This window comes from Pimephales promelas, chromosome 16 (genome assembly GCF_988280905.1).
Source record: "Pimephales promelas chromosome 16, fPimPro1.hap1.1, whole genome shotgun sequence".
NCBI classification, from domain to species: Eukaryota; Metazoa; Chordata; class Actinopteri; order Cypriniformes; family Leuciscidae; genus Pimephales; species Pimephales promelas.
Genome location: NC_142784.1, coordinates 801,478 through 828,399, shown reverse-complemented (window position 1 = coordinate 828,399; position 26,922 = coordinate 801,478). Strand labels below are relative to the sequence as shown.

The 26,922-nt window shown below is 36.7% G+C and overlaps 1 protein-coding gene across 3 annotated transcripts; it reads right to left on the bottom strand.

Moving 5' to 3' along the window:
• Positions 1-1,470: 1,470 nt before the first annotated feature.
• p2ry13 (purinergic receptor P2Y13) lies at positions 1,471-9,010 on the bottom strand. 3 transcript variants are annotated; one of them, XM_039653938.2, is made up of 4 exons: positions 8,924-9,010; positions 5,379-5,474; positions 3,758-4,467; positions 1,471-2,025 (listed from the first exon to the last, which is right to left on the bottom strand). In XM_039653938.2, the coding sequence occupies exons 3-4, from the start codon at positions 4,457-4,459 to the stop codon at positions 1,714-1,716; spliced, it is 1,014 nt and encodes a 337-aa protein (XP_039509872.1). In that variant the 5' UTR covers positions 4,460-4,467; positions 5,379-5,474; positions 8,924-9,010; the 3' UTR covers positions 1,471-1,713. The 3 variants fall into 3 exon arrangements, with proteins under 3 accessions (XP_039509872.1, XP_039509874.1, XP_088976951.1); XM_039653940.2 differs by having other exon boundaries at positions 5,379-5,469; positions 8,924-9,008; XM_089120825.1 differs by lacking the exons at positions 5,379-5,474; positions 8,924-9,010 and having other exon boundaries at positions 3,758-5,325.
• Positions 9,011-26,922: the final 17,912 nt, after the last annotated feature.

The window sequence follows — 26,922 nt, the reverse complement described above, 5'->3', positions numbered from 1 at the left end:
CACTGATGTTACCATGACAACCTGGAAATGAGCGCGGGCCAAACATTTTCCTTTCCCGGCCCGCGGGCCGCCTATTGAGGAACCCTGACCTATGGGAATCCAACACATGCAAAGATGGATTTGATGTGTTCAACTACAGCTTTAAGGAGACGACTTTAATCTCGAATTGATACGACTTTATTTGCGTAATATTAAATTTATTCTCGAAATATTACGACTTTAATCTCGTAACCTTATATTTATATATTTTTTTACGTTGCAGTTCAGTCCGTAGTTACAGTGACTTATTTTATTATTTTATGCCACTGGTGAAAGGATCCTAAATTCACCCCTTGCCTGATCTTTCCCCGTAGAAGCATGAGCTAGCCTTAAATTTCATTAATGCAACGCAAATTTGAACTGTCATCATCTGTGTGCTCATTCACATTAGCATCTTCTGACTACATTGACAATTTAAAGTGTTCACATTTCTGCAAAGATATGTTAGAAAGACTTTGTTGGGTTTTCATTTTAATCCGCCTGTGCCATTCTTGTCTCATCATTTACTGATGGTGGATCCATGTGTATTTGCCATCAATGAGGAAAGAGCATAAAACTGCCTGAACTGATTAAAACTGGTTAATTCTGTTCAACAAAAGCAAAACAATGCTCGGTCTACTCTACTGGTAGTCCTGATTTGTATTCAAGCAAAATGAACCAAAAAAGTATTTTACTTAGAAATATAAATATATATTAAGTGTATTTTAGTTATATAAATATAATGCATTGTTTAACAATTCTAGATATGTTTTTGTTTCCTCAAACTTGTAGCAATTCCATTAATAAGCTGACACTGACCGCCCAAATAAAAGGGCTTTTCACAGGAAGAGGAGACAGTGAGGGCAAGATAACTGGAAGGGAAACAAAAACTGCTGTGGTTTCTGATAATGAAGCACACTTAAGGTCACACTTAAATAACCCTGTCAATGTTGGTACATCACAAAATTGTACTATAACAGTTTCAGTGACAGTTTCTAATAAGATCATTAATTGAGCAATGCCCAGATAGCAAACTGACATTGAATCAACGTGGAAACGACGTCTCTCATGACATTGAAACAACGTTGATTTTGCTCATAGAATTAACGTTGAACCAACGTCAGACGCGGCATTCTTCAAAGCTAAATGAAAATCGAAAATTGGTTTGCTTTCATAACGTTGAAACAACGCGTTGATTTCAAGTTGATTTTCCGTTAGTTTTGAAAGAATGACGCGTCTGACGTTGGTTCAACGTTAATTCGATGAGCAAAACAATGTCAGATCAACGTTGTTTCGATGTCATATTTCCACGTTGATTCAATGTCAGTTTGCTATCTGGGTGAGCAATACGTTTGTCGCATGATTTAACCAGTGTTTACTATGGAAACTTACCAAACTAATCAAACTTTCTTTTTACTTTTTAACAGTTTTATTGCAAGAAAGACAAGGTGGTACTGGTAAGATAAGGGAGTCTTTTTAATTGAGTAATTTCTGCTCCCCCATACACTGCTAAAAAAACAATTCCAATGAAAATATCCACATCTTTAAAACAAGTTAATCGACACTTTTAGATATTTGTGCAGGACAAAATGACTGATTAAGAAAATTATTTTGCAGTGTATTTTCATGGACCCTTAAACTTCATAACAGCCATAGGTTGAAGAGTGTTAATGAAAACCTAAATATGTATTTGTGTCATGGCCTCTGGCCTCTGAGTGGCATCTCCATTCTGGTGGAGGTCTCAGTCAGAGACCCGTGTGGGAGCGGACGGCGGCTCAGTGTGGCAGTGAGCTTCTTGCGGAAGACACGACACAGAAACACATAGATGAGAGGGTCCAGGCACACGTTAGTAGATGATATCCAGAGTGTGATCTCTTTGGCAAAGTACAGCTGGTTTTGGGCCCAGCACTGGGCAGAAGTATTACGGGTCTGACTGAGGGTGTAAGGGATTCGGGCCAGGTGGAAGGGTGCAAAGCATACAAAGAAAACTCCCACTACCACAAACACCTGTGGAGGAGAGGAGAGTTTAGCGCTGGTTAGCATGCAGCACACCAGAAACCAGAGCTTGACACATAAAGAATTCAATTCAACTACAGTGAGCTTCCTTTGTTTGGGGGGGGGGGGGGGGGGGGGGGGGGGGAGTTAGTACAAACTATTCATAACACTGACTACATTCACATGCAGTCAATAACCCATTCAAAACCAGGATATTAGCAATAACCGGGTCGCGAATGGCCATGTAAACACCGGCAAAAACCCGAATATGCTCATATCCCGGATTTTAAAAACCGGGATATGATATTATACCTGGGGTACCCCTTTTCTAACCCGAATTTTTGGTCATGTAAACGTGTATCGGCATATCCCCATAGTGATTTGTGTTCTGCGCATGTTCTATTCGCAAGGGATCTTGGTATTTTGCGTAGAGAAACTTCTCGGCGCATACAAAAATTAGCGTGCAGTATACCGGAAGTAAACATGGCGAGACGCAGCACAGCATACTTTTGGAGCGAGGTCAGTAACGTTACCAGCATGAAAGCGCAAACATAGGCGATCTCTATCTGCCCCGAACTATTCATTATCCGCGTGCTGCTGTTGTTGTCTTTGAATACAGGAAGAAGAATCGTCAATGATGCATATTGCGTCTTAAGGTTGTCCGTACGTCTAGACGCTAACCGCGCGTCGCCGTTTACATCGTGATATTGCAATTCCATGTATACAGGAGAAACTCTCTCTGCTCACGCATGTAAACGGGTTATTCCTAATGTTTCAGAAACCCGAATAGTGACCTTATCCCGACCATAACCCGGAAATTGGCTGCATGTAAACATAGTCACTGCTAACTACACTGAATACTTAAGTATATTGTGTACAACCATTCATAGTAACCAATGGGCACTGGTCTTTACTGCTGTAAAATCCACTTTAGATAAACCTGGAGCAACTAGATCAGGGTGATCATGCTAAATTTCTGACCTTGTCAGAAAATTAACGGAGGCTATCTTTGGTCATAAGACCATCTTTAAAGAATGGGGTGGATCAATTGGGCAATTCTGGTCCTTGGTATCCACTTTCCTGCAGAGTTAATAGGCTTGTTTGACTTGAACTGACGCTACAGAGTCCGATTCACCACAAGAGCGATTAGAGATCAGACGGCTCCGTATGCGTTTGAATCACTCTCTCGGTACTTTGATGTCATAACCAAATCGGACTGTGCTGCGCCGCTTCAAGTCGAACAAGCCTATTAATCCCAACCCTAATCAAATACACCTGAACAAGCAAATCAAGATATTCAGGATTACTAGAAGTTATTGGCAGTTGAGTTTGATCAGGGTTGGAGCTACTCTTTGCAGGAAAGTGGGTCTTGTGGGGTCTGAGTTGCGCAGCCCTGTACTAGACAGTACACAAGTTCAGACGCAGCTTATGTTTCTATTAATCAATATCATTTCCAATTATTTGGAATTGTGTTTCCCATCCCTCATCCTGGAGGCACACCAGGCAGGACACATTTTCTAACTCCTCCTAATCCAACACTAACTCATTGTTAGAGAGTTCAAGACTGAAATGGATGGGTCAGATATGGTAGACATCCAAAATGTGCACTGTTGGTGTGCGTCCAGGAACAAAATTGGGAAACACTGCCCTGAATTTCCAAATGTCTACGATCTGCATCTTCACAGAACTTAAGTGTCTGCATTCTCAGGGTTGCATAAGGGAGGTTGAAGAAAGTGCACTATACCTTAGATGTGGTCTGTTTACTGGCCGCCTCACTGCTGCTTTGTGATGCCCGGTACGATTCAAACACTTTCCTGCTGATGAAGGTGTAGCAGACAACCATGAGCGCCAACGTACCCCAAAAAACAATCTGGCAGAAGTAGTTAAAACCTTCATGCCACATGAGTCCCATCACCCCCTTCATCCTGGTGCATCGCAGCCTTCCACCAGCGGAGATCTGTGGCATTTGGTTACTCAGGATGACGTTGGGCAAAGCCAATGAAAGCATAACCACCCAGATAACTGCACACAGGATCCGACCCACCCCGACCCTCTGAAAAGCACATTTCCCGAATGGATGCACAATCTTTAGGTATCGGTCCAAGCTAATGAATCCGAGAAGAAGGATGCTGATGTACATAGTGGTATAGAAGAGTACAGCTGAGTATCGGCAATGAAAAGCCCGGAGGTGCCAGGAACCCAACCCTGCATCAGTCAATGCCTTTACAGGCACGGTAAGGGTCATCAATAGATCAGCCATGACTACGTTCTTCAGGTACACAACGAATGTTGAGCTGCTGCGGATTTGGAAGAAGATCCAGGCGGCCAGAGTGTTCAACACAAAAGCAGCCAGGAAAAGAGCAGTGTACAGACAAGGGAAGAGTATGGACGTTACGCTAGTGTCCCGATCACACTTGAGTGAAGTGTTCACCTGACTCGCGTTCATCTTGCTGCCTGGAAGGAAAAACATCAAAAGAGCTGAACGCAGTATTGGAAAAGTCAAGTAATATCCACTTTCTGCTATAAAGAGAAAACTTTACCAATATAATGGTGTAAATATTCATGATCACTGGAGGAATACATAAGTTATGATGAGACAAACTAAAGCCGTGTTTCCACCGAAATTACCCGGAACAGTTTGTCCCAGAAACTCCCAGCCCCCCCAGACCGGTCGCCGTCTGCATTTCCACCACGGTCTAAAGTACCGTGAAGAATAGGCAAATTAGTCCAATGATTTAGGACTGCGCGTTAATTAACAGTTCCCACTGGATTTCATACTTTGAATGTAAGACTTTAAAGCCTGAGCCTCGTTGTCAGTCAATTGGTCGTATTTTTCAAACTTCATTGTTGATTCGAATAGCAAACAACTGTTATTGGACACACCGCAACAGATTTAAAAAATGGTGGTTGAAATAAAATGCAGCACAAACTCAACCAAGACCCACCCCTGAAAGTTCCTGAAAGTTGAAAAAGTACTACTTCGCAAGCAGGGACCTTCGGAGGGGGGGATATTTACCCGGAACTTCATTTAGACCCTTGTTCCTGCGGTGGAAACACAAAGTACCACCCCAAAGTCCCTAATTCCTGGGAAAAAGTTCCTGCGGTGGAAATGCGGCAAAATACACCAACAATTTACCCTGAACTTTACAAAGGATCTCCTGTTTAGTTCTATTGAAACCCCATTTCTGAAACATGCAAACAGAAGCAGGAAAAATTCACGGAAATAACAAATAACAATTCCAATCTATATCATTATGCTTATAATGACAATCAATTTAACACACTAAAATTAATTTGGGGGAATAGGGGAAACAGACACAGACTTACACACTTAAAAATATATGTATGCAAGAGCAAACACTTACCGAGAGTTTTGGAGACTTGTAAGCAAAGCTTAAAGAGGAATCAATAAATGTCTTAATGCCTTCCGCAAGCTGTATCCACAGTGAAGTGTGTCTGCACTTTTAGCCACACACACACATACAGAGAGAGAGAGAGAGAGAGAGAGAGAGAGAGAGAGAGATACTTTTTGACAGTGTAGATATATCATATCGTTATACAAAACCAATACTAGAGACTACTACCCATTTTAACTGTACCCCTAAACACTTTTGACATGTTAAGTACAGTATATATTTATACGTTATTGGATATTGTTAAAATGATATGCTGTATTTGTTTTTGTTTGTGTGTTTGTCTCCCCAAATGAGGAAATCCCCGGATGTCACCCATGGGAAGCTTTTGTCAGATTTAGCTCACTGCTGGGGACATTTCTGTGCTAAGTATGTAGATAAACACATACACAGTTATGCACACACACATTTTTCACATGGCTGCATAGAGGATTTTTCTCATCATAGTAAGTCTAACGGGAAAGTCAGTTACTCTTCCTGTCTAGCTTCCTGTTTGGCTGCAATGGGCTGCCCATCATGTGGTGTGGTAAAACTTTGTTATTCACTCCTAGAAAAAAAGCATCCATATTAATTTATACATAAAGTTGGTAACATGTCAAATAGATATTTAGCCTCTTTGCAAAAGGACACAGTGAGAGGAAACAGGAAGCAATTGTCAAACATACACTCGCACACGATGATAGAGAACCCAATCGCAGCTACATATTGAAGGTTGTTTGTACAATGGAAACAGGTAAATAACAGACTAGTCGTGTCCCAATATGAAGGCTGCGCACTTCGAAGGACACATTTGAAGGCCAAAGTAGACATCAGAGGATGGGGACATGGTGGCCATAAAGGGATGGACATGGTCAGAAACAATGCTCAGGTAGGCCGTGGCATTTAAACGATGCCCAATTGGCACTAAGGGGCCTAAAGTGTGCCAAGAAAACATCCCCCACACCATTACACCACCACCACCAGCAGCTTTACAGTGGGAACAAGGCATGATGGATCCATGTCCTCATTCTGTTTACACCAAATTCTGACTCTACCATCTGAATGTCTCAACAGAAATCGAGACTTAGACCAGGCAACATTTTTCTAGTCTTCAACTGCCCAGTTTTGGTGAGCTCTTGCAAATTGTCGCCTCTTTTTCCTATTTGTAGTGGAGATAAGTGGGTCTTCTGCTGTTGTAGCCCATCCGCCTCAAGGTTGTGTGTGTTGTGTCTTCTTCACAAATGCTTTGCTGCATACCTCGGTTGTAACGAGTGGTTATTTCAGTCAAAGTTGCTCTTCTATCAGCTTGAATCAGTCGGCCCATTCTCCTCTGACCTCGAGCATCAACAAGGCATTTTCTCCCACAGGACTGCCATCGCATACTGGATGATTTTCCCTTTTCACTCCATTCTTTGTAAACCCTAGATATGATTGTGTGTGAAAATCCCAGTAACTGAGCAGATTGTGAAATACTCAGACCGGCACCAACAACCATGCCATGCTCAAAATTGCTTAAATCACATTTCTTTCCCATTCGACATTCAGTTTGGAGTTCAGGAGATTGTCTTGACCAGGACCACATCCCTAAATGCATTGAAGCAACTGCCATGTGATTGGTTGATTAGATAATTGCATTAATTAGAACTTGAACAGGTGTTCCTAATAATCCTTTAGGTGAGTGTACAAAGTATATTGACCACTGCTCTCTCTGGGTTAGTAGCTACGTTTACATGGACAAAATCGTAATGAAAACAATACGATTAATGAATCCGATCAAGGTGTTTACATGAATGATAAAAAAAGTGATCGTGTTTATGTGCGCGTTTATACGTCACAAGATTCAAAACGGAATTGATTCTTTGACATGCACACACTGCACGATTATGCCACTGTTCGCGCATAACTATTCTCCCCTATTGGTTCTGTATTTGTTTTATACAACAGACTTAATTTGTATCCGTCTCTGGTCATGATTTGGAGACGATGAGCATGAACCGTTTTATCACGCAGTAAAACCCCGCGGCCAAAAGTCGTGTGTGGATGAGAATCTAAAACTAGCACTGGTGGGACGTTGTCCTGCTTCGCTTCACAGACACTGAATGAAATGAGAATTTTTTTATAATGGAACATTCATTTATATGACACTTTATTCAACAGGAAGAGCAGCTCGCTCCGTGTGTCATACGTCAGTACGCTATTTCAACGTCATTGCACATGCGCAGTCCTTTTAGTTTCGGTTTTCAATACGATCAAGTGTTTACATGTTCTCTCGCTCGGATTACAAAAGGAGTAAACCACCCCTTTCAATCCGATCGAAATTCTACTCGGATCGAGCTCAATCGGATCGATTAAGGTGTTTACATGACGTTTTTTAGTCTGATTGAGCCGTCAATCCGATTATAAGGGTCCATGTAAACGCAGCTAGTGACACACCAAACAGATTTGATGTTCCGGTGTGGAGTTTGTCATTTAGGGATAATATCGTGTGGGTGTATGAATCCAGATCTTTTAAAGATGAATCGTGCAGCTCTACTGTCTTTATACTCGCTCTCTGCGTTGATATCTGACACAAAACGTATGTGAGTAGCAAGGGCTTTTCAGAATTCATTACTATTTTAATATTCATGAGAATATTCAGATTCTTAAAGATTAAGCTCCCATGCAGCACTTCACCCACACATCGACCAGAACCGTTTTCGGAAACGAAACTTAGGAATTTCGCATTTCGATTTCAGTTCCCAACCCTAATCATACTGCATCTGGGCATTTTAGTAGTGTTTTGTCAATTCCAATATTGAGTGATTTGCCATTATTGTAATAAAGTATTGCAGATGTGCTTAAGCGTGACTTTAACAAGCAACTGTAGGATTTTTATTCCCCTTTTGTTTTCCTTAATTTCCTTCCTGTCTTGACTAAAAGCTGCAAACAGATCCTTGGCTAACATTTTATTGGCTACAACAGGGCTAAAGGCGCGATTGACTTTTGTAAACTTTTTTCTCTTTTAAACCTCTAGATGGCACAAAAATGCAGATCAGCGCTTTTCTAAACAAGTGCTTTCGATGATGAACGGGAAAATCCTTGACGCGATCATGGACAGGACAGCAACGCAAGGTTGATTCTGCTCTAATTTGATCTAATATTTAATGTTTTTTTTTTAAAATGTTGTAGACTAATGTAGCAAATGAGAATAAATAAAATGTACTATATTTTGAGACAAAGGCCTAATGATTTTGTTCAAGAGACAATAATTTATGATAATAAATATCTGGCTGACTTTTTCAATTGTTGACAAGACATGGTAAGATTACGAAATATGACATTTCACATTTATGATTTATTTTCACACACACAAAAAATATGTTGCTCTATCAATGTTCAATACATATATATTTTTTTTCTGCAATCATGAATTATGAGAGGAGTGAAAAGCCTGAAAAGTGTGCCTTTAGCCCCGTTTTAGCCTATGTTGCATTAAAACATAACATTTTAGCAATAAAGTAGATGAAAGCTTTAATTACCTTTAGCATGAAGGTGTGTCATATCAATATTGTGGTGTCCAGTTGTGTGATACTCCCTCAACTGCTTTGGTTTTCTTGACTTCCTGCTCCTCACCACTGAATGATAATGAGGCTAAAAGCAGAAGCCAGTGTGCAGAGAGTCCATTGTATTTATACCTATAATCAGAAAGCTTCACTAGACCTACTTAAAGGTTTCCATTAATAGCAATTGTCCTATTAAGGGCAGCATAGTCAGATAAAATCTTATTTGTTGGCAGTGTAGTTAGTAGTTCAGTGGTTTTCAGAATCAGTTTATTATTCTCTAAAAAGCACTTCGTCTGTAAAATTAATGCATTGAATGTCACAGATTGTGAAAGGCTAGTGCACTTTTTCATCAGGCAAAACTTCACTAAACAGAACTAAATCAGCACAGAGTGACAGTTAGGAGTGACATCATCAGTAGTGAACAGCCAATCACACGCTGAGAAACAGTGAAACTTTTCTCATGAGAAAAGCAACGTAATTCACTTCTCTCTTCTGCAGAAAATGACGAGATTGAAAAATGTAAAAAATTGAAACAAATTTACTCAGCAAGAAGAGTTGCCTATGAAAGTGGACAACTAAAAGAAAAAAATATTGCTTTATCAGCTCAAGTAAAAGTTACGAATTTAGTTTATATGATTGATATAGGTATACAGAAAATTGCACATTTAAGCTCATATGCAGTCACTTATCTATTGATTCTACACTGCGCAATGTGACGTTAGAGCGACGTCTTTTCTATGTAATTTTTGGGCGTCCAATTTCGGTCCACTGAAGGGGTTGTTTTGTAATGCCAGGCGACGTCTTTATTTGACGTCTTTTGCACGTCTAATATTGACGTCGGTGGGACCAAATGTGGTCGTTTGTGGACGTCTTTTCAACATCAAATTTAGTATCTTCTATACCTTCTATAACTGTAGTCCCATGTTTCAAAAAGGTAGAGGACATTTTTAAAAGAATATTACCTGTACCATGTATTTATATTTATGCATTTGACACATGCTTTTATCCACAGTGAGTTACATTGCATTATACATTTACATTCCTGCTTTCCCTGGGAATCAAACCCATGACCTAAGCATTGCACTAGGCTGTTTCACAAGCGCTAATGCGCTACTGTTTGAGCTACAGCATTACACCTCTGTATGTGTCTAGTGGTATAGCTAGCTGCTATCTTAAATAATAAAAAAAAAACTATCTTAACCATCAAACTATCTATAAAAATCAAACTATCTATAACCTGTAATAGACGTCCAAAATGAGGTAAAAAAAAAAATGACCCAGATCACAGTCAAATGTTGAACGTCAACATGACGTCCAAATTGGGTCATGGTTAGACGTCCAAATAGTGGATCAGTGTTTAGTGGGTAAAGCTTATTTATATTACAATGATGGCAATTCATCTTACTTCATGTAATATATGAACATGCATGACAATAGAATAGCCTAGTGGAAAATGAATGTGTCCAAACGTCTCTGATGAGCTTAAAGATTTCTTTGCAACCAAACGTGTTACATGTTAACATCCTACCGTTTCTAAGAAACAGCACCTCCTACTTTGGGCCAGAGAATGTCCTTATCTGGTATAGATCATAAAGCGAGTCTTTCCTTCTCTGCAGAATAACTCTGTCTGAACAACCATTCTTGAAAAATAAAATACTTAAAGACATTTCCTGAGTGATTTGCTTCATTAGCCTCACTATTAAATAAATCATTTCCTCAACAATTACCTTTTTATATATTTATATTCATTTAAACTAGTTGCTAAACTAATAATTACATAATATGGAAATCTTTCAAAAATATTATTATAAATAATCATTCTCAATAGCCAGTGATTTTGTCTTTAAAAATTATTTCTCACAGCTGATTGTTCCCTTTTCTCACAGCTGACCCGGAACTGTCGACCCAATTATTCATCTCTGCTCAACATTGAAATTAGAACATGAACAATTCTCGTTCCTCACTTATACTTCCTTATTTCCTTTGTACACGAGTCCATTAAAAAAAAAAAGTCCTCTTATTTATTACAGACTTATTATAATACTAATCTTGAAGGTCTTCTCCTAAACACCCAATCACATTACATATGCAAATGAGCAGCTAGAAGAGTCAGTGGCTGCGTCTGAACCACATACTCACTGACTGAGGTACTTCATTTCAATAATTACATATTTAACCAGCGCTAAAAGAGTAGGTCCTATAAAGCCTGATCCGGACATCATCCGCCATGTTGATGTTATCATGTGACCTTTGACGTTACCACAAGCGCAACAACTTAAAAGATATGCCAAATATGGTTCTTTCATTGAGTGCTCGACGCAGGAAGAAATAAACCAAACAATTAAATAAAAAAAACTCAATAATCAAAGGTAGTGTGTCGATTCGATTAAATGTCCACATCACATATTTTAAATCACATGTTTTATTGATGATTGTTAGTCATGTGCATCGACCAGTCGTCATCTGGGCACAACAAAAACTTCCATTGGACAATGTGAATGGAGTAGCAATTATCCGGCAGGGCTGCCAACTCTCACACATTCAGCGTGAGATTGACCCAATTCTCACACTCTCACGCCACACCCCCATTTTGTAAGGTTTAAAATATTAATTTAATATCTCAGTGTTGAAACCTTTTGCCGCAATTTGATTGACAGGCAATCTGACCAATCATAATGCAGGCACCTGCCATTTTTGTTTGACAAACCAACCAAATCATTTAATAGATTTGTCAGTGGACTTGAACTTAAAAAAATGGTGTGTATTGATTTCTTTTTGCAGTTCTGATTTTCATTCATGTTTAATCTGTGCTAGAAGAGATTATCAGTTCATATGCTGCTTGAACTGAGACCTACACATTTAGGAAAAAGTTTCTTTATGGAAGCTTTTTGGTTCATTCATTATCATTTGTGTTATCCTTTCAGAATTAAATATTTCATATTATTGACAAACATTAAGACCCTAAAATGTATTTATGAATGCACGTGAATGATCACAAAATTCAAGATATGGGGGGTTAGAAAATGTATTTATTTATATCATTTTATGTGGGTAATCATTATCACACGAAGAGTGCCATTTCAAGTTTTCGCCTCCAAAAATCAGCATGAGTAAAATGTGATATTAAGTTACACAATAGTTTAATAAACAATGATTTAATTACAACTAAAATGTTGCAGAATAATGTAATATATGAAGGAATAATAGCCTATAGAGAACCTTTGTGCCAAAGGGATTCTTTCTTGTCATTATAGAACTTTTTAAGCATACAAGGTTCTTTGGAGTTGAGTAAAGAACCCTACGCTTCATATGTAGAACCCCAATGAACCGTTTTTTGTAAGAGTGTACACTAGTCAACATTTGAAGCGGATCAAAAAGTTCTTTAACTTCACAAGAACAGGTATTGGTTTTTAGACAACTGAAAGGTTTGATCCACTTTAAATGTTGATTTGTGTACATGCATACAATTAGATCAACTGGAAAAACAACACCCCAGTCTCTTTCATTCTGTACTTTGTTAGCTGACCGGGGGCAATTGTAACTCTGGCATAATTTATTGAGTATTTTTCATTTGTTTTTTAACATTACTTCAGTTACACAGTATACAAGTATGTCCCTGTACATTTGGTTTAAATAAATAAATTCACTAGAAAAAAGATTATAGCATGAAAACATGTAAGCCCAGATTTGCTAACTATTTGTGGCAGTGCACATGTTCTGAATGTGTCAGGGTTTTATGATAGAAAGGCATGTACAGTGATTATTGCATCTTTATTGGATATGCATTTGTCGGAAATTTCCTGTACAAAAGCATCCCTTTTTGTGCCTGACCTGGCAGTAATGGTTACTAATTGCACTTATTTTTTATTTGGTCCTTATGGAAGGGAGCTGCTGCAGTTATGATCTTGCACATTGTTACATTTCTACACTCATAGAAAACATTCAAATTCATCCTGAAGTTATCCTGAAGCAATTTTAGCACATTTTAAGTTTAGGATGCTTGCTATTTACCTTTAATGAGATGAAAACGAAAATCTGTCTTGTACTCTCAGGTTGTATGCATTAATTTGTTCTGCTAACCATAAAGATATTTTTTTCACTAATGTTTGTAACCAAACAGTTTAGTGACAACTTTCACTTCCATGGTATTTTTTTCAACTATGCGCTTAAGTCATGACTCATGACGTAAGGAATACTGTGTCCGGGTTTAACCCTCCACTGATTTCAATAGAGGATACGATTTTTAATAGGCCATTTATGAGCACCATTTATTTATCTCACCCATTTAGGCAACACCTTTATAAATTCTGTAGTCTACACTGCAGTTTCCCGCCCCTTACAAGCCGAGGAAGTTTGAAAACCACTGGCTTATAGATTTGACTTTTTGATTAAGCTATTTATTTGCAATGAAAAAAAGTTGAAAGTGGAAATAAAGTAGGCTACTTTATTACGAGAAAAGTGTTTATTAAAAATAAATTATTTAGTGGGTATACTTAAGGGCATGGTGTGACTCAAACCGGTATTTCTTTGATTGCAAGCGTGACTCTCTAACCATTAGGCCCTCAAACTAATAGAGTGCTCTAACAGAAATAAGAGAGGACAGATGCCTTTCGCCACGAACCACAGCGACAAAAAAACTTAAAAATATGACTTTATAAACAACAGTCCAGCACGAGATCTCCTCTTTAACAAACGAACGAGCGAAAAGTATGACAAGCAGAAAACAATAGTAGGCTAAACACCGACTATAAATCAAGGAAACACCATTGTACATTGTGTCGGATCACCACTGAAGTTTAGAAAAGATGCGCAATTTGTCCTAATATCTTCAGTGGCACAGGCACTAGTATGGAAGCCTCGTATTTGATGCTTGTTTCAAAGTCCTAGGTTCAAATCTGTAATTCCTACCTTTTGGTATCACAAATCACATCGAAACACAACAAAAATGAAGTAGGCTTAGAAGTAAAGTGTTTAACGAGTGCTTAATAAAATACGTTATAGCCTTATTGCATCTTGTTAATGTAGCCTACACAATTACTGAGATGCAAACAGAATCTGCCAAAATATAAAATATAATATTTAATTACTATTTACACTTATTAAACTATCGCGGCATTTACATTATGTAAATAGAAGCTATTTAGGCTAAATCACAACTATGCTTTTTGCACTTGTGCATAGTCACTGCCTAATTCAGCTGAAACAAGACTATTTTGGTGTTAATGTTTGCATATTTAGTGGAATTTCACCTTTCTGATGAAAATGTGATATGGCTGTGAAACTCTACTGGTTTTCTCTGTAAAACTATTTTTTTTCCCCAACTCAAACCAAAAATATACAGGAATGTTTTTTTTAAGGACAAGTCAGGATAACAATACACAACAATTACTGTTTTTTAAAGGAAATTGACTTTTTTTTTTACAGTAAAAATTTTAAATTGTTAAAAAAAAAAACAGAGAAAATGTACATCAGATGTCAAAGTTAGCATTATTATGGAATTTCAGAGGTCTGATCAAAATGTCATAATACTGTTAAATTCTACTGTTTTTTTCCTTTAAAAATACATTTATTTTTTACAGTGTAGGTCATAATTCATAAATATAAATGTTTCATTACTTAAAACATACAGTTCGGGTAATTATCCTTAATTAGCCTTAAAATGACGTGTCCACAGACAGCTTACAGGGACCCTGTCGAATAAGTTACAGGTGGGCACTTCCTTAAAGTTCACAGGTAGTTGCCCACCTGTAACTTATTTGACGGGACCTCTGAAGGCTGTCTGTGGCCAATGCAATGTGTCATAATTCATACTTATAATGATATTATAACACAGTCTCATCCCAAATCGTCATATAACTGACGTTTTGGGACGTATTTTGACCATACGTCAATATCCGCCTTTTTAGGGCCCCCTTAAACGTCGGTAGATGGCGATCCCGGACCGTCATACAACTGACGCATTACCTTTAACGTCAGTTAGGTGACGGGTTAGGTTTAGGGTTAAGTTTAGGTATGGGGTAGAGTTAGGATCCCATAACCTCATCTACCGACGTTTAAGGGGGCCCTAAAAAGGCGAATATTGACGTATGGTCAAAAGACGTCCCAAAACGTCAGTTATATGACGATTTGGGATGAGACCGGGTTGGATATTATTAAGGAAAAGCTATGGGTCAACTGGTTCATGTACATGTCAGCTCATAAAAATGATGAATATGCACAAATGCATTGTCAAAGGAAAGCCAATCTGGATCATGTCAAATAAGCTGCCGTTGGTATGTCTTTGTGAAAAAGATGAGCCAGACAAAACCATCATTTTAAAAGTTTAATTGTTGAACCATGATAAACATTTATTGTTATCGATACATGATTTCTAACAAAACATGAACAACATTATATTAATAGATATTTAAATACACAACAAAGTAATAAGTATTTGTTATAAAATGTTTTAAATCTAAAACTATGACATAAAACAGTTAAACTACATACATTTATACATTTGTTATATACACATTTTTTACAAGTCCATCAGGCTCCCAATGTTAATTGTGCTGAGATGTGTTGTTTCCTGGACTTGGCAAATGGATGTCTTGTTTTCTAAAAACAAACAATACAGTCTAAGTTTAAACAATTGTTCAGCTGATACCTACCTAGGCTTGGATCTTTCCATTTGAAACTCATCTACAAACACACACAATATTTTTTTTTCTCCATCTTGTTAAAAAATATTATATTCCCTTAATATAAAACATTCAAAACCTACCCGGCAATTGGAGACACTGCTCTGGAATAGCCAACATTTCCTCTGGAGGTTGTGGCTCCTCTCCACCTTCAGGACCATCCAGATCTGACAGGACTGGATGTTTATGTTCCCGTATTAGTTTTAGTGTTTCCTCTGACACCCTCAATTCAAGTTCACTCTTCATTTTTTTCACCTGTTTTCCCTGAAGAGACAGTTTTATTTAAACATTTTAAAAATAATTCACAAAAACAAGTATGCCAGTTGGAGATTATACTTACTGTCAGTTCTGGATGGCCTGATTTAAAGTGGCGCTCCACGTACACAAACACTATGCCACACTCGGGACACCTGAGGTTTCGGAGTTTGGTCCGTCCCCTTGCCAGTCGCAGCAATACCTGTCTTTCTTCTGCATCCTCAATATTATGTTGAGACCTCAAGTGGTGCCTCAAATGTATTACTTTAGCTGGGCACAATGGGCAGGTCAGTAGCATCTTTAAACATTTGTAGGAATGGAAGCAAAGTTAGTTAACTTTGAACTTCTAGAAACATGAAATATTCTCAAAATAACACAAGACATTACCTTGTTGAAGTTTTACGTTGAAACAATGAATAAGTGGGTTACATCAGTTGCTTACACTGTCTTTTGAAATGAAGTTTGAGTTTAAGTATACAGTAACTTACTTTAAATTACACTCGATTTACAGGTAAAATTGCACTCGATTTTCAGGTAAGTAAACAGTAACTTACTTTAAATTGCACTCCATTTTAGGGTAAGTGAACAGGAACTTACTTTAAATTGCACTCCACTTACAGGTAAGTGAACAGTAACTTACTTTAAATTGCACTCGATTTACAGGTAAGTGAACAGTAAATTACTTTAAATTGCACTCGATTTACAGGTAAGTGAACAGTAAATTACTTTAAATTGCACTCCATTTTAGGGTAAGTGAACAGGAACTTACTTTAAATTGCACTCCATTTTCAGGTAAGTGAACAGGAACTTACTTTAAATTGCACTCCATTTACAGGTAAGTGAACAGTAACTTACTTTAAATTGCACTCCACTTACAGGTAAGTGAACAGTAACTTACTTTAAATTGCACTCCATTTTAGGGTAAGTGAACAGGAACTTACTTTAAATTGCACTCCATTTTAGGGTAAGTGAACAGGAACTTACTTTAAATTGCACTCCATTTACAGGTAAGTGAACAGTAACTTACTTTAAATTGCACTCCACTTACAGGTAAGTGAACAGTAACTTACTTTAAATTGCACTCCATTTTAGGGTAAGTGAACAGGAACTTACTTTAAATTGCACTCCATTTTAGGGTAAGTGAACAGTAACTTACTTTAAATTGCACTCCATTTTAGGGTAAGTGAACAGGAACTTACTTTAAATTGCACTCCATTTTAGGGTAAGTGAACAGTAACTTACTTTAAATTGCACTCCACTTACAGGTAAGTGAACAGTAACTTACTTTAAATTGCACTCCACTTACAGGTAAGTGAACAGTAACTTACTTTAAATTGCACTCGATTTACAGGTAAGTGAACAGGAACTTACTTTAAATTGCACTCCACTTACAGGTAAGTGAACAGTAACTTACTTTAAATTGCACTCCATTTTCAGGTAAGTGAACAGTAAATTACTTTAAATTGCACTCGATTTACAGGTAAGTGAACAGTAAATTACTTTAAATTGCACTCGATTTACAGGTAAGTGAACAGTAAATTACTTTAAATTGCACTCCATTTACAGGTAAGTGAACAGTAACTTACTTTAAATTGCACTCCACTTACAGGTAAGTGAACAGTAACTTACTTTAAATTGCACTCCATTTTAGGGTAAGTGAACAGGAACTTACTTTAAATTGCACTCCATTTTAGGGTAAGTGAACAGTAACTTACTTTAAATTGCACTCCATTTTAGGGTAAGTGAACAGGAACTTACTTTAAATTGCACTCCATTTTAGGGTAAGTGAACAGTAACTTACTTTAAATTGCACTCCACTTACAGGTAAGTGAACAGTAACTTACTTTAAATTGCACTCCACTTACAGGTAAGTGAACAGTAACTTACTTTAAATTGCACTCGATTTACAGGTAAGTGAACAGGAACTTACTTTAAATTGCACTCCACTTACAGGTAAGTGAACAGTAAATTACTTTAAATTGCACTCGATTTACAGGTAAGTGAACAGTAAATTACTTTAAATTGCACTCGATTTACAGGTAAGTGAACAGTAAATTACTTTAAATTGCACTCGATTTACAGGTAAGTGAACAGTAACTTACTTTAAATTGCACTCGATTTACAGGTAAGTGAACAGTAAATTACTTTAAATTGCACTCGATTTACAGGTAAGTGAACAGTAAATTACTTTAAATTGCACTCCATTTTAGGGTAAGTGAACAGGAACTTACTTTAAATTGCACTCCATTTTCAGGTAAGTGAACAGGAACTTACTTTAAATTGCACTCCATTTACAGGTAAGTGAACAGTAACTTACTTTAAATTGCACTCCACTTACAGGTAAGTGAACAGTAACTTACTTTAAATTGCACTCCATTTTAGGGTAAGTGAACAGGAACTTACTTTAAATTGCACTCCATTTTAGGGTAAGTGAACAGGAACTTACTTTAAATTGCACTCCATTTTCAGGTAAGTGAACAGGAACTTACTTTAAATTGCACTCCATTTTCAGGTAAGTGAACAGGAACTTACTTTAAATTGCACTCCATTTACAGGTAAGTGAACAGTAACTTACTTTAAATTGCACTCCATTTTAGGGTAAGTGAACAGTAACTTACTTTAAATTGCACTCCACTTACAGGTAAGTGAACAGTAACTTACTTTAAATTGCACTCCACTTACAGGTAAGTGAACAGTAACTTACTTTAAATTGCACTCGATTTACAGGTAAGTGAACAGGAACTTACTTTAAATTGCACTCCACTTACAGGTAAGTGAACAGTAACTTACTTTAAATTGCACTCCATTTACAGGTAAGTGAACAGTAACTTACTTTAAATTGCACTCCATTTTCAGGTAAGTGAACAGTAACTTACTTTAAATTGCACTCCATTTTCAGGTAAGTGAACAGGAACTTACTTTAAATTGCACTCCATTTACAGGTAAGTGAACAGTAACTTACTTTAAATTGCACTCCATTTTAGGGTAAGTGAACAGTAACTTACTTTAAATTGCACTCCACTTACAGGTAAGTGAACAGTAACTTACTTTAAATTGCACTCCACTTACAGGTAAGTGAACAGTAACTTACTTTAAATTGCACTCGATTTACAGGTAAGTGAACAGGAACTTACTTTAAATTGCACTCCACTTACAGGTAAGTGAACAGTAACTTACTTTAAATTGCACTCCATTTACAGGTAAGTGAACAGTAACTTACTTTAAATTGCACTCCATTTTCAGGTAAGTGAACAGTAACTTACTTTAAATTGCACTCCACTTACAGGTAAGTGAACAGTAACTTACTTTAAATTGCACTCCATTTACAGGTAAGTGAACAGTAACTTACTTTAAATTGCACTCCATTTTCAGGTAAGTGAACAGTAACTTACTTTAAATTGCACTCCATTTTAGGGTAAGTGAACAGTAACTTACTTTAAATTGCACTCCATTTTAGGGTAAGTGAACAGGAACTTACTTTAAATTGCACTCCATTTTAGGGTAAGTGAACAGTAACTTACTTTAAATTGCACTCCACTTACAGGTAAGTGAACAGTAACTTACTTTAAATTGCACTCCACTTACAGGTAAGTGAACAGTAACTTACTTTAAATTGCACTCGATTTACAGGTAAGTGAACAGGAACTTACTTTAAATTGCACTCCACTTACAGGTAAGTGAACAGTAACTTACTTTAAATTGCACTCCATTTTCAGGTAAGTGAACAGTAAATTACTTTAAATTGCACTCGATTTACAGGTAAGTGAACAGTAAATTACTTTAAATTGCACTCGATTTACAGGTAAGTGAACAGTAAATTACTTTAAATTGCACTCCATTTACAGGTAAGTGAACAGTAACTTACTTTAAATTGCACTCCACTTACAGGTAAGTGAACAGTAACTTACTTTAAATTGCACTCCATTTTAGGGTAAGTGAACAGGAACTTACTTTAAATTGCACTCCATTTTAGGGTAAGTGAACAGTAACTTACTTTAAATTGCACTCCATTTTAGGGTAAGTGAACAGGAACTTACTTTAAATTGCACTCCATTTTAGGGTAAGTGAACAGGAACTTACTTTAAATTGCACTCCACTTACAGGTAAGTGAACAGTAACTTACTTTAAATTGCACTCCACTTACAGGTAAGTGAACAGTAACTTACTTTAAATTGCACTCGATTTACAGGTAAGTGAACAGGAACTTACTTTAAATTGCACTCCACTTACAGGTAAGTGAACAGTAACTTACTTTAAATTGCACTCCATTTTCAGGTAAGTGAACAGTAAATTACTTTAAATTGCACTCGATTTACAGGTAAGTGAACAGTAAATTACTTTAAATTGCACTCGATTTACAGGTAAGTGAACAGTAAATTACTTTAAATTGCACTCGATTTACAGGTAAGTGAACAGTAACTTACTTTAAATTGCACTCGATTTACAGGTAAGTGAACAGTAAATTACTTTAAATTGCACTCGATTTACAGGTAAGTGAACAGTAAATTACTTTAAATTGCACTCCATTTTAGGGTAAGTGAACAGGAACTTACTTTAAATTGCACTCCATTTTCAGGTAAGTGAACAGGAACTTACTTTAAATTGCACTCCATTTACAGGTAAGTGAACAGTAACTTACTTTAAATTGCACTCCACTTACAGGTAAGTGAACAGTAACTTACTTTAAATTGCACTCCATTTTAGGGTAAGTGAACAGGAACTTACTTTAAATTGCACTCCATTTTAGGGTAAGTGAACAGGAACTTACTTTAAATTGCACTCCATTTTCAGGTAAGTGAACAGGAACTTACTTTAAATTGCACTCCATTTTCAGGTAAGTGAACAGGAACTTACTTTAAATTGCACTCCATTTACAGGTAAGTGAACAGTAACTTACTTTAAATTGCACTCCATTTTAGGGTAAGTGAACAGTAACTTACTTTAAATTGCACTCCACTTACAGGTAAGTGAACAGTAACTTACTTTAAATTGCACTCCACTTACAGGTAAGTGAACAGTAACTTACTTTAAATTGCACTCGATTTACAGGTAAGTGAACAGGAACTTACTTTAAATTGCACTCCACTTACAGGTAAGTGAACAGTAACTTACTTTAAATTGCACTCCATTTACAGGTAAGTGAACAGTAACTTACTTTAAATTGCACTCCATTTTCAGGTAAGTGAACAGTAACTTACTTTAAATTGCACTCCACTTACAGGTAAGTGAACAGTAACTTACTTTAAATTGCACTCGATTTACAGGTAAGTGAACAGTAAATTACTTTAAATTGCACTCGATTTACAGGTAAGTGAACAGTAAATTACTTTAAATTGCACTCGATTTACAGGTAAGTGAACAGTAAATTACTTTAAATTGCACTCGATTTACAGGTAAGTGAACAGTAACTTACTTTAAATTGCACTCCATTTTCAGGTAAGTGAACAGGAACTTACTTTAAATTGCACTCCACTTACAGGTAAGTGAACAGTAAATTACTTTAAATTGCACTCGATTTACAGGTAAGTGAACAGTAACTTACTTTAAATTGCACTCCATTTACAGGTAAGTGAACAGGAACTTACTTTAAATTGCACTCCATTTACAGGTAAGTGAACAGTAACTTACTTTAAATTGCACTCCACTTACAGGTAAGTGAACAGTAACTTACTTTAAATTGCACTCCATTTTCAGGTAAGTGAACAGTAAATTACTTTAAATTGCACTCGATTTACAGGTAAGTGAACAGTAAATTACTTTAAATTGCACTCGATTTACAGGTAAGTGAACAGTAATAACTTACTTTAAATTGCACTCCATTTTCAGGTAAGTGAACGGTAAATTACTTCAAATTGCACTCCATTTACAGGTAAGTGAACAGTAAGTCATTAATTACTCACCCCCATGCTGTACCAACCCCGTAAGACCTTCGTTCATCTTCGGAACACAAATGAAGATATTTTTGATTAAATTTGAGAGCTGTCTTACTATCACATTGGCTCCTAAGGGACTGCCTCTTGACGGCCCAGAAAGTCAATGAAGAAAATGTTTAAATATCCCAAGTGACTACAGTGGCTCAACTATAAGTTTATCAAGCGACGAGAATATTTTTTGTGCGAAAAAACAAACAAAAATAACGACTTTATTCGACTATTCCTTTTCTTCATTGTTGGCCTGAAACGAAACTTCCTTAGATTTCCACGATACATGTGCGAGAATTGCGATCTCCTTTAACTACTTCAGTTCAGTTCTCGCGCATGCGTCGTATATATATTTTGTTATATATATATTTAACAAAATACATACATATAAAATCAATGATGTACAACTAGAATCAATGATGTTCTTTAACAATGAATGGTTTTCATTTCAAATGAATTATTTAAACAACTCTATAATTAATGCCTCTTGTTTATTCCTGTTATTTACATAACAAACTTACTAAAACATTACTTTACACATGTGGTGTTCAGTGTTGACAGTCTAGAAGCAATACTTTCAACTAGAGTAGTACCATAGTGGCAGAGCCGGACAGTAACCGAGTACATTTACTTGAGTATAGTACTTAAGTACAATTTTGAGGGATCTGTACTTTACTCGAGTATCATTTTTGGGGAGTACTCATGACTTTACTCAAGTACATTTGAGAGGGAAATATTGTACTCTTTACTCCACTACATTCCTATCCATAACCATGAGTACTAGTTATTACTTAAAAAAAAAAATAATAATAATAATGGAAAAAAATAAATCTTGGGAACCCTTAATTTGTTGTTTCCCTCTCAAACGTGATTGAATTGTGCAGGAGCCACTGACTGGGACAGCCTATCAGCAATCACCTTCAGCTTTCCGCCAAAGTCAACTCCATGGTCAGATTTAGATGTGCCAACCCACGGCCCCACCTCGCCAGACTATTTTAATTTTATGAATTTAATGAAATAGATTTTCTTAAATATTAAATAAAGCAACATGGTAAAAAGATGAAAATTCATAAGATTGAAATAGTCTGGCGAGGTGGGGCCACGGGTTGGCACATTCCCGGGATGGACCTGCTGCGTCTTCTTCCATAACATAACATTCTTCATAACATTTTTCATAACTCCATGTCGGACGTTTCTGTATATAAATGTAAAGCACTGTGGCAGTAGTAGTAATGTAATATTAAGAAAATGTACTCTTACTCTTGATACTCTTAAAAACAAGTACAGTACTTTTACTTAAGTAGACATCTGACTGTAGTACTTTTACTTGTACTTTAGTAAAATTTAACCAGGGGTATCTGTATTTTTACTTAAAGGGGTCATGAACTGGCTTTTTAAATGTTATTATATTGTTGTCTGAGGTCAACTTATAACGTTCGCTTGGTTTTTGCATTCAAAAACATCAAAATGAACAAGTAATAGGCTATTTTGTACCCTGGTTGTGAGCCTACCTAAAAAACAGTCGGTTTTTATGGGCGTGTCGCACTGAAGACTTGGAAGTAAACGCCACTGCTGTGAGTGGAGAACAGTTTTGCATATTATAATGAGTTTAACTCACCCGTCGGTGCACGTGGGGGAAAACGTCCAATGTTGTCAAATGGCAACCGGATTCGCCCATACATGTTCAACCCAGAGTCCGTGTGTTGCACAATTCCTGTCAGATCCAATATAGACGGCACAGCACAGTTCTTTACTCTTAATCGATCTGCAAATCCAGTCTTGTTGTTGACAAAACAATCCTTAGTGAAATGAAGCGAACAGACGACGATGTTTTACCCTCATCAGCTGGAACGTCATTAAAAAATTTTTTATCCATGCAGTCCTATTGGAATCCAGAGGAAGCTTATGCAGCGACTGTCTTGCACAACCAGGCACTGCACAATATTCTGTATTGCTCGGTAGCGATCCAGTTTGTCATCACGAGGTAAGCATGTACATGTATGATACTTATGTGTGTAATGCGCGAATCGGTGGGCGGGGCTAAACCTGCCGTGGTGAAGCAGGCGTTGATCATCTTCTGCGGGGTGGTGTTTTATCCTCTTTGTCGTCATAGTTCCCCACTTTTAAAAACGAGTCGTTTTTAGAGGCTGTCAATAAAAGCTTTTATTGGACTAACAAGGACGTACGTTTTCAGTTCTGAAACTTACAGGATATTCACAGATAGCAAACTGACATTGAATCAACGTGGAAATATGACATCGAAACAACGTTGATCTGACATTGTTTTGCTCATCGAATTAACGTTGAACCAACGTCAGACGCGTCATTCTTTCAAAACTAACGGAAAATCAACTTGAAATCAACGCGTTGTTTCAACGTTATGAAAGCAAACCAATTTTCGATTTCATTTAGCTTTGAAGAATGCCGCGTCTGACGTTGGTTCAACGTTAATTCGATGAGCAAATCAACGTTGTTTCAATGTCATGAGAGACGTCGTTTCCACGTTGATTCAATGTCAGTTTGCTGTCTGGGTTCTTATAATATGGTGACCTCTTAGATGTCAAAAGCTCAAGGAAAATTTGATTTCTCAATTCATCACCCCTTTAAGTAATAAAGCAGTGTACTCTGTCCGTCTCTGCATAGTGGTTGCTTTATTAATTATACAACTTGAATTTTTGGTAGCAGGTCCTCGATCCAAGCACAGGCTCAACACTTCACCACAATGGTAACCCCCAAAAATACTAACATAACATAAACGTTTAAATAAAAACATAATAATAGAACATTAAACATTCTCTCTGATTTCTCATCTTATTATTTCTTTCTTTCTAAATAATTGCATAAAATATCACTTTATTTCAAAATTTACATGTCAGCCCTGTGCAAAGCATGATGGGAAGTGAATGTCATGTATGACTGGGTTACTAGATTGAAACATATTTCAAAATTAAAACATCAAGTGAAGTCAACGTTAAGTGACCATTTGAAGTTAGTTTAACATGAACTAATCACATTTTAACAAGAAACCCGGTACAATTAAAACATAATTAAATGTTTAAATGATATATTAATATATGTACTGAATGTGTGTGTATGTGTGCATCCAAGTAATGCAGGTGTCTTCTTTAAAACACAAAGTTAATCTGAAGTTAAACCTGCCTCCTGGTAGGTTTAATTTAAGACTCAATTTAGTCCTGGAGTAACTGTAGTCTTCCTCCAAGAAATCAGCTCATTAAACTCTGGATTAAACTAAATCTAGGACTATTTAAAGCCATGACATAGAAAGCAGATTTCTGTTAATCAGGTTTAAAGGGGCATTTTATTCTAGGACTAGGCTTAATTATAGACAGTAAAAGAAATGGACAGAGCGATCTCATTGGAATTCTATTGAGACGATTGAAGCCCGTTTTTGGCGATTTTTTTAGCACTTCCGTCCCTGACACGCAGACTCAAACAGAGCTTGACGACGTAGATGTGATGAGAGCAACCCGTCTGTCTTCTAGTGCTGTGGCATGAGAAATCTGAATCATTCCCTTCCGAAACTTGCAGAGGCGGAGAGTGTGAGTATGAGCTGTCCATGAGCTAGGAGCAGGAGACACTTTTGCTAGGTATTCTGATTAATTATTTTGTCATTTTGCCACTTATTTGTCACTTCAAACGCCTCAGATGTAAAGTTATTTGCTGTCAAAGTGACGCCAAAATGAATGGGAGTCAATGGGAATGCTAACGCAAGTGAAGTTCTGCTACAAGATGTCAGCTCCCGCGAGGCTTCAACTTCCGGTTGATGGATTACCCCCTTGGGCTTAATCTCTGTCCGGGAAACCGCCCCTTTATACTTTAACACATCTAATAGTTTAGCTTTGACCAAACTATATTGATATAGCCTACTGAGATGAGTAAAAATAGACTGAAATATGTTGAAATAAAATGTCTTTGTATAAGCAACAAACCGCAAATTAACATTTGTATACTAATATATCATACAGATGATATGTTACAGACTAAATATAAATGTTTAGACAAGATTTCGTTGATTTGGTTTTTATTGTAAAAAAAGAAGACTACAGCCACATGAAATCGCCAATTTCTGCTCATATGTTAAACACATAGTAGCCTATGGGATGTTTTGTCAAAAATAAAGAAGATGTATTGAATTATCAACTAAGATGTTATTTGTTATTTTAAGGTGTTTGTTCCAATATTCAAACTAATGAATCCATAATGAATGCAATATGTATGATAGAATATATACTTTTTATAAAGAAAGATTACACTTGAAATATTAGTAAAACTGCAATGGTTGTTGTAATTTTAATTTTTGTGTGTGTGTGTGTGTGTGTTTTATAGTGACAATTTTTGGGGAGAGGATACATATTCCAAAACTTTCAGAAAATACAGTATGAGAATTAACTGCACAATTACTAGAAATGTTTACCTTGGATATTATACAATTTGCATGCATACAAAATATGTGGAAAAATATTTTTTTTTCAAGACGTTTCCAACTCTAACTTTGAACCAATTCTCTCTCTCTCTCTCTCTCTCTCTCTATATATATATATATATATATATATATACACATTTCTTTTGTCTTCGCAATCTTTGGTACCCAATGACACACCTGTGAAAAAGGCTCATTATGCAGCTGATTGTCTTCTCAGGTGTGAATCGGGGCATTAGTCAGTATCCTTACAATCATGTTGCCTATCCAAACAAAAAGTGTCCAACAAAACTTAAATCAACGTATTGTTTTATGTAAATTATTAGGCAGGATTGTTTTCAGATCATTCAAATACATATGATCAAATGTATACTTTAGCTTTTACAAAGAAAGATTACACTTGGAATATTGTTACAATTTTAATTGTTGTTGTAATTGAAACCTTTTTAATAAAATAGCAAAGAATATATTTACAAAGTAAATGTAAACAAAGTCTTAAAGGGGACATGTCATGCAAAATCCACTTTTTTAGCCCTTAAATGCATTTTGTTGTATATTTGGAGTGTTTATAAGTACAGAAAACATGAAATTATTCTCTTCAGGTGCTTCGTTTATATCTTTATATTCTGTTTTGGTCATAATTTTCAACCTGTTCAGATTTTTCTGTTTTCTATGATG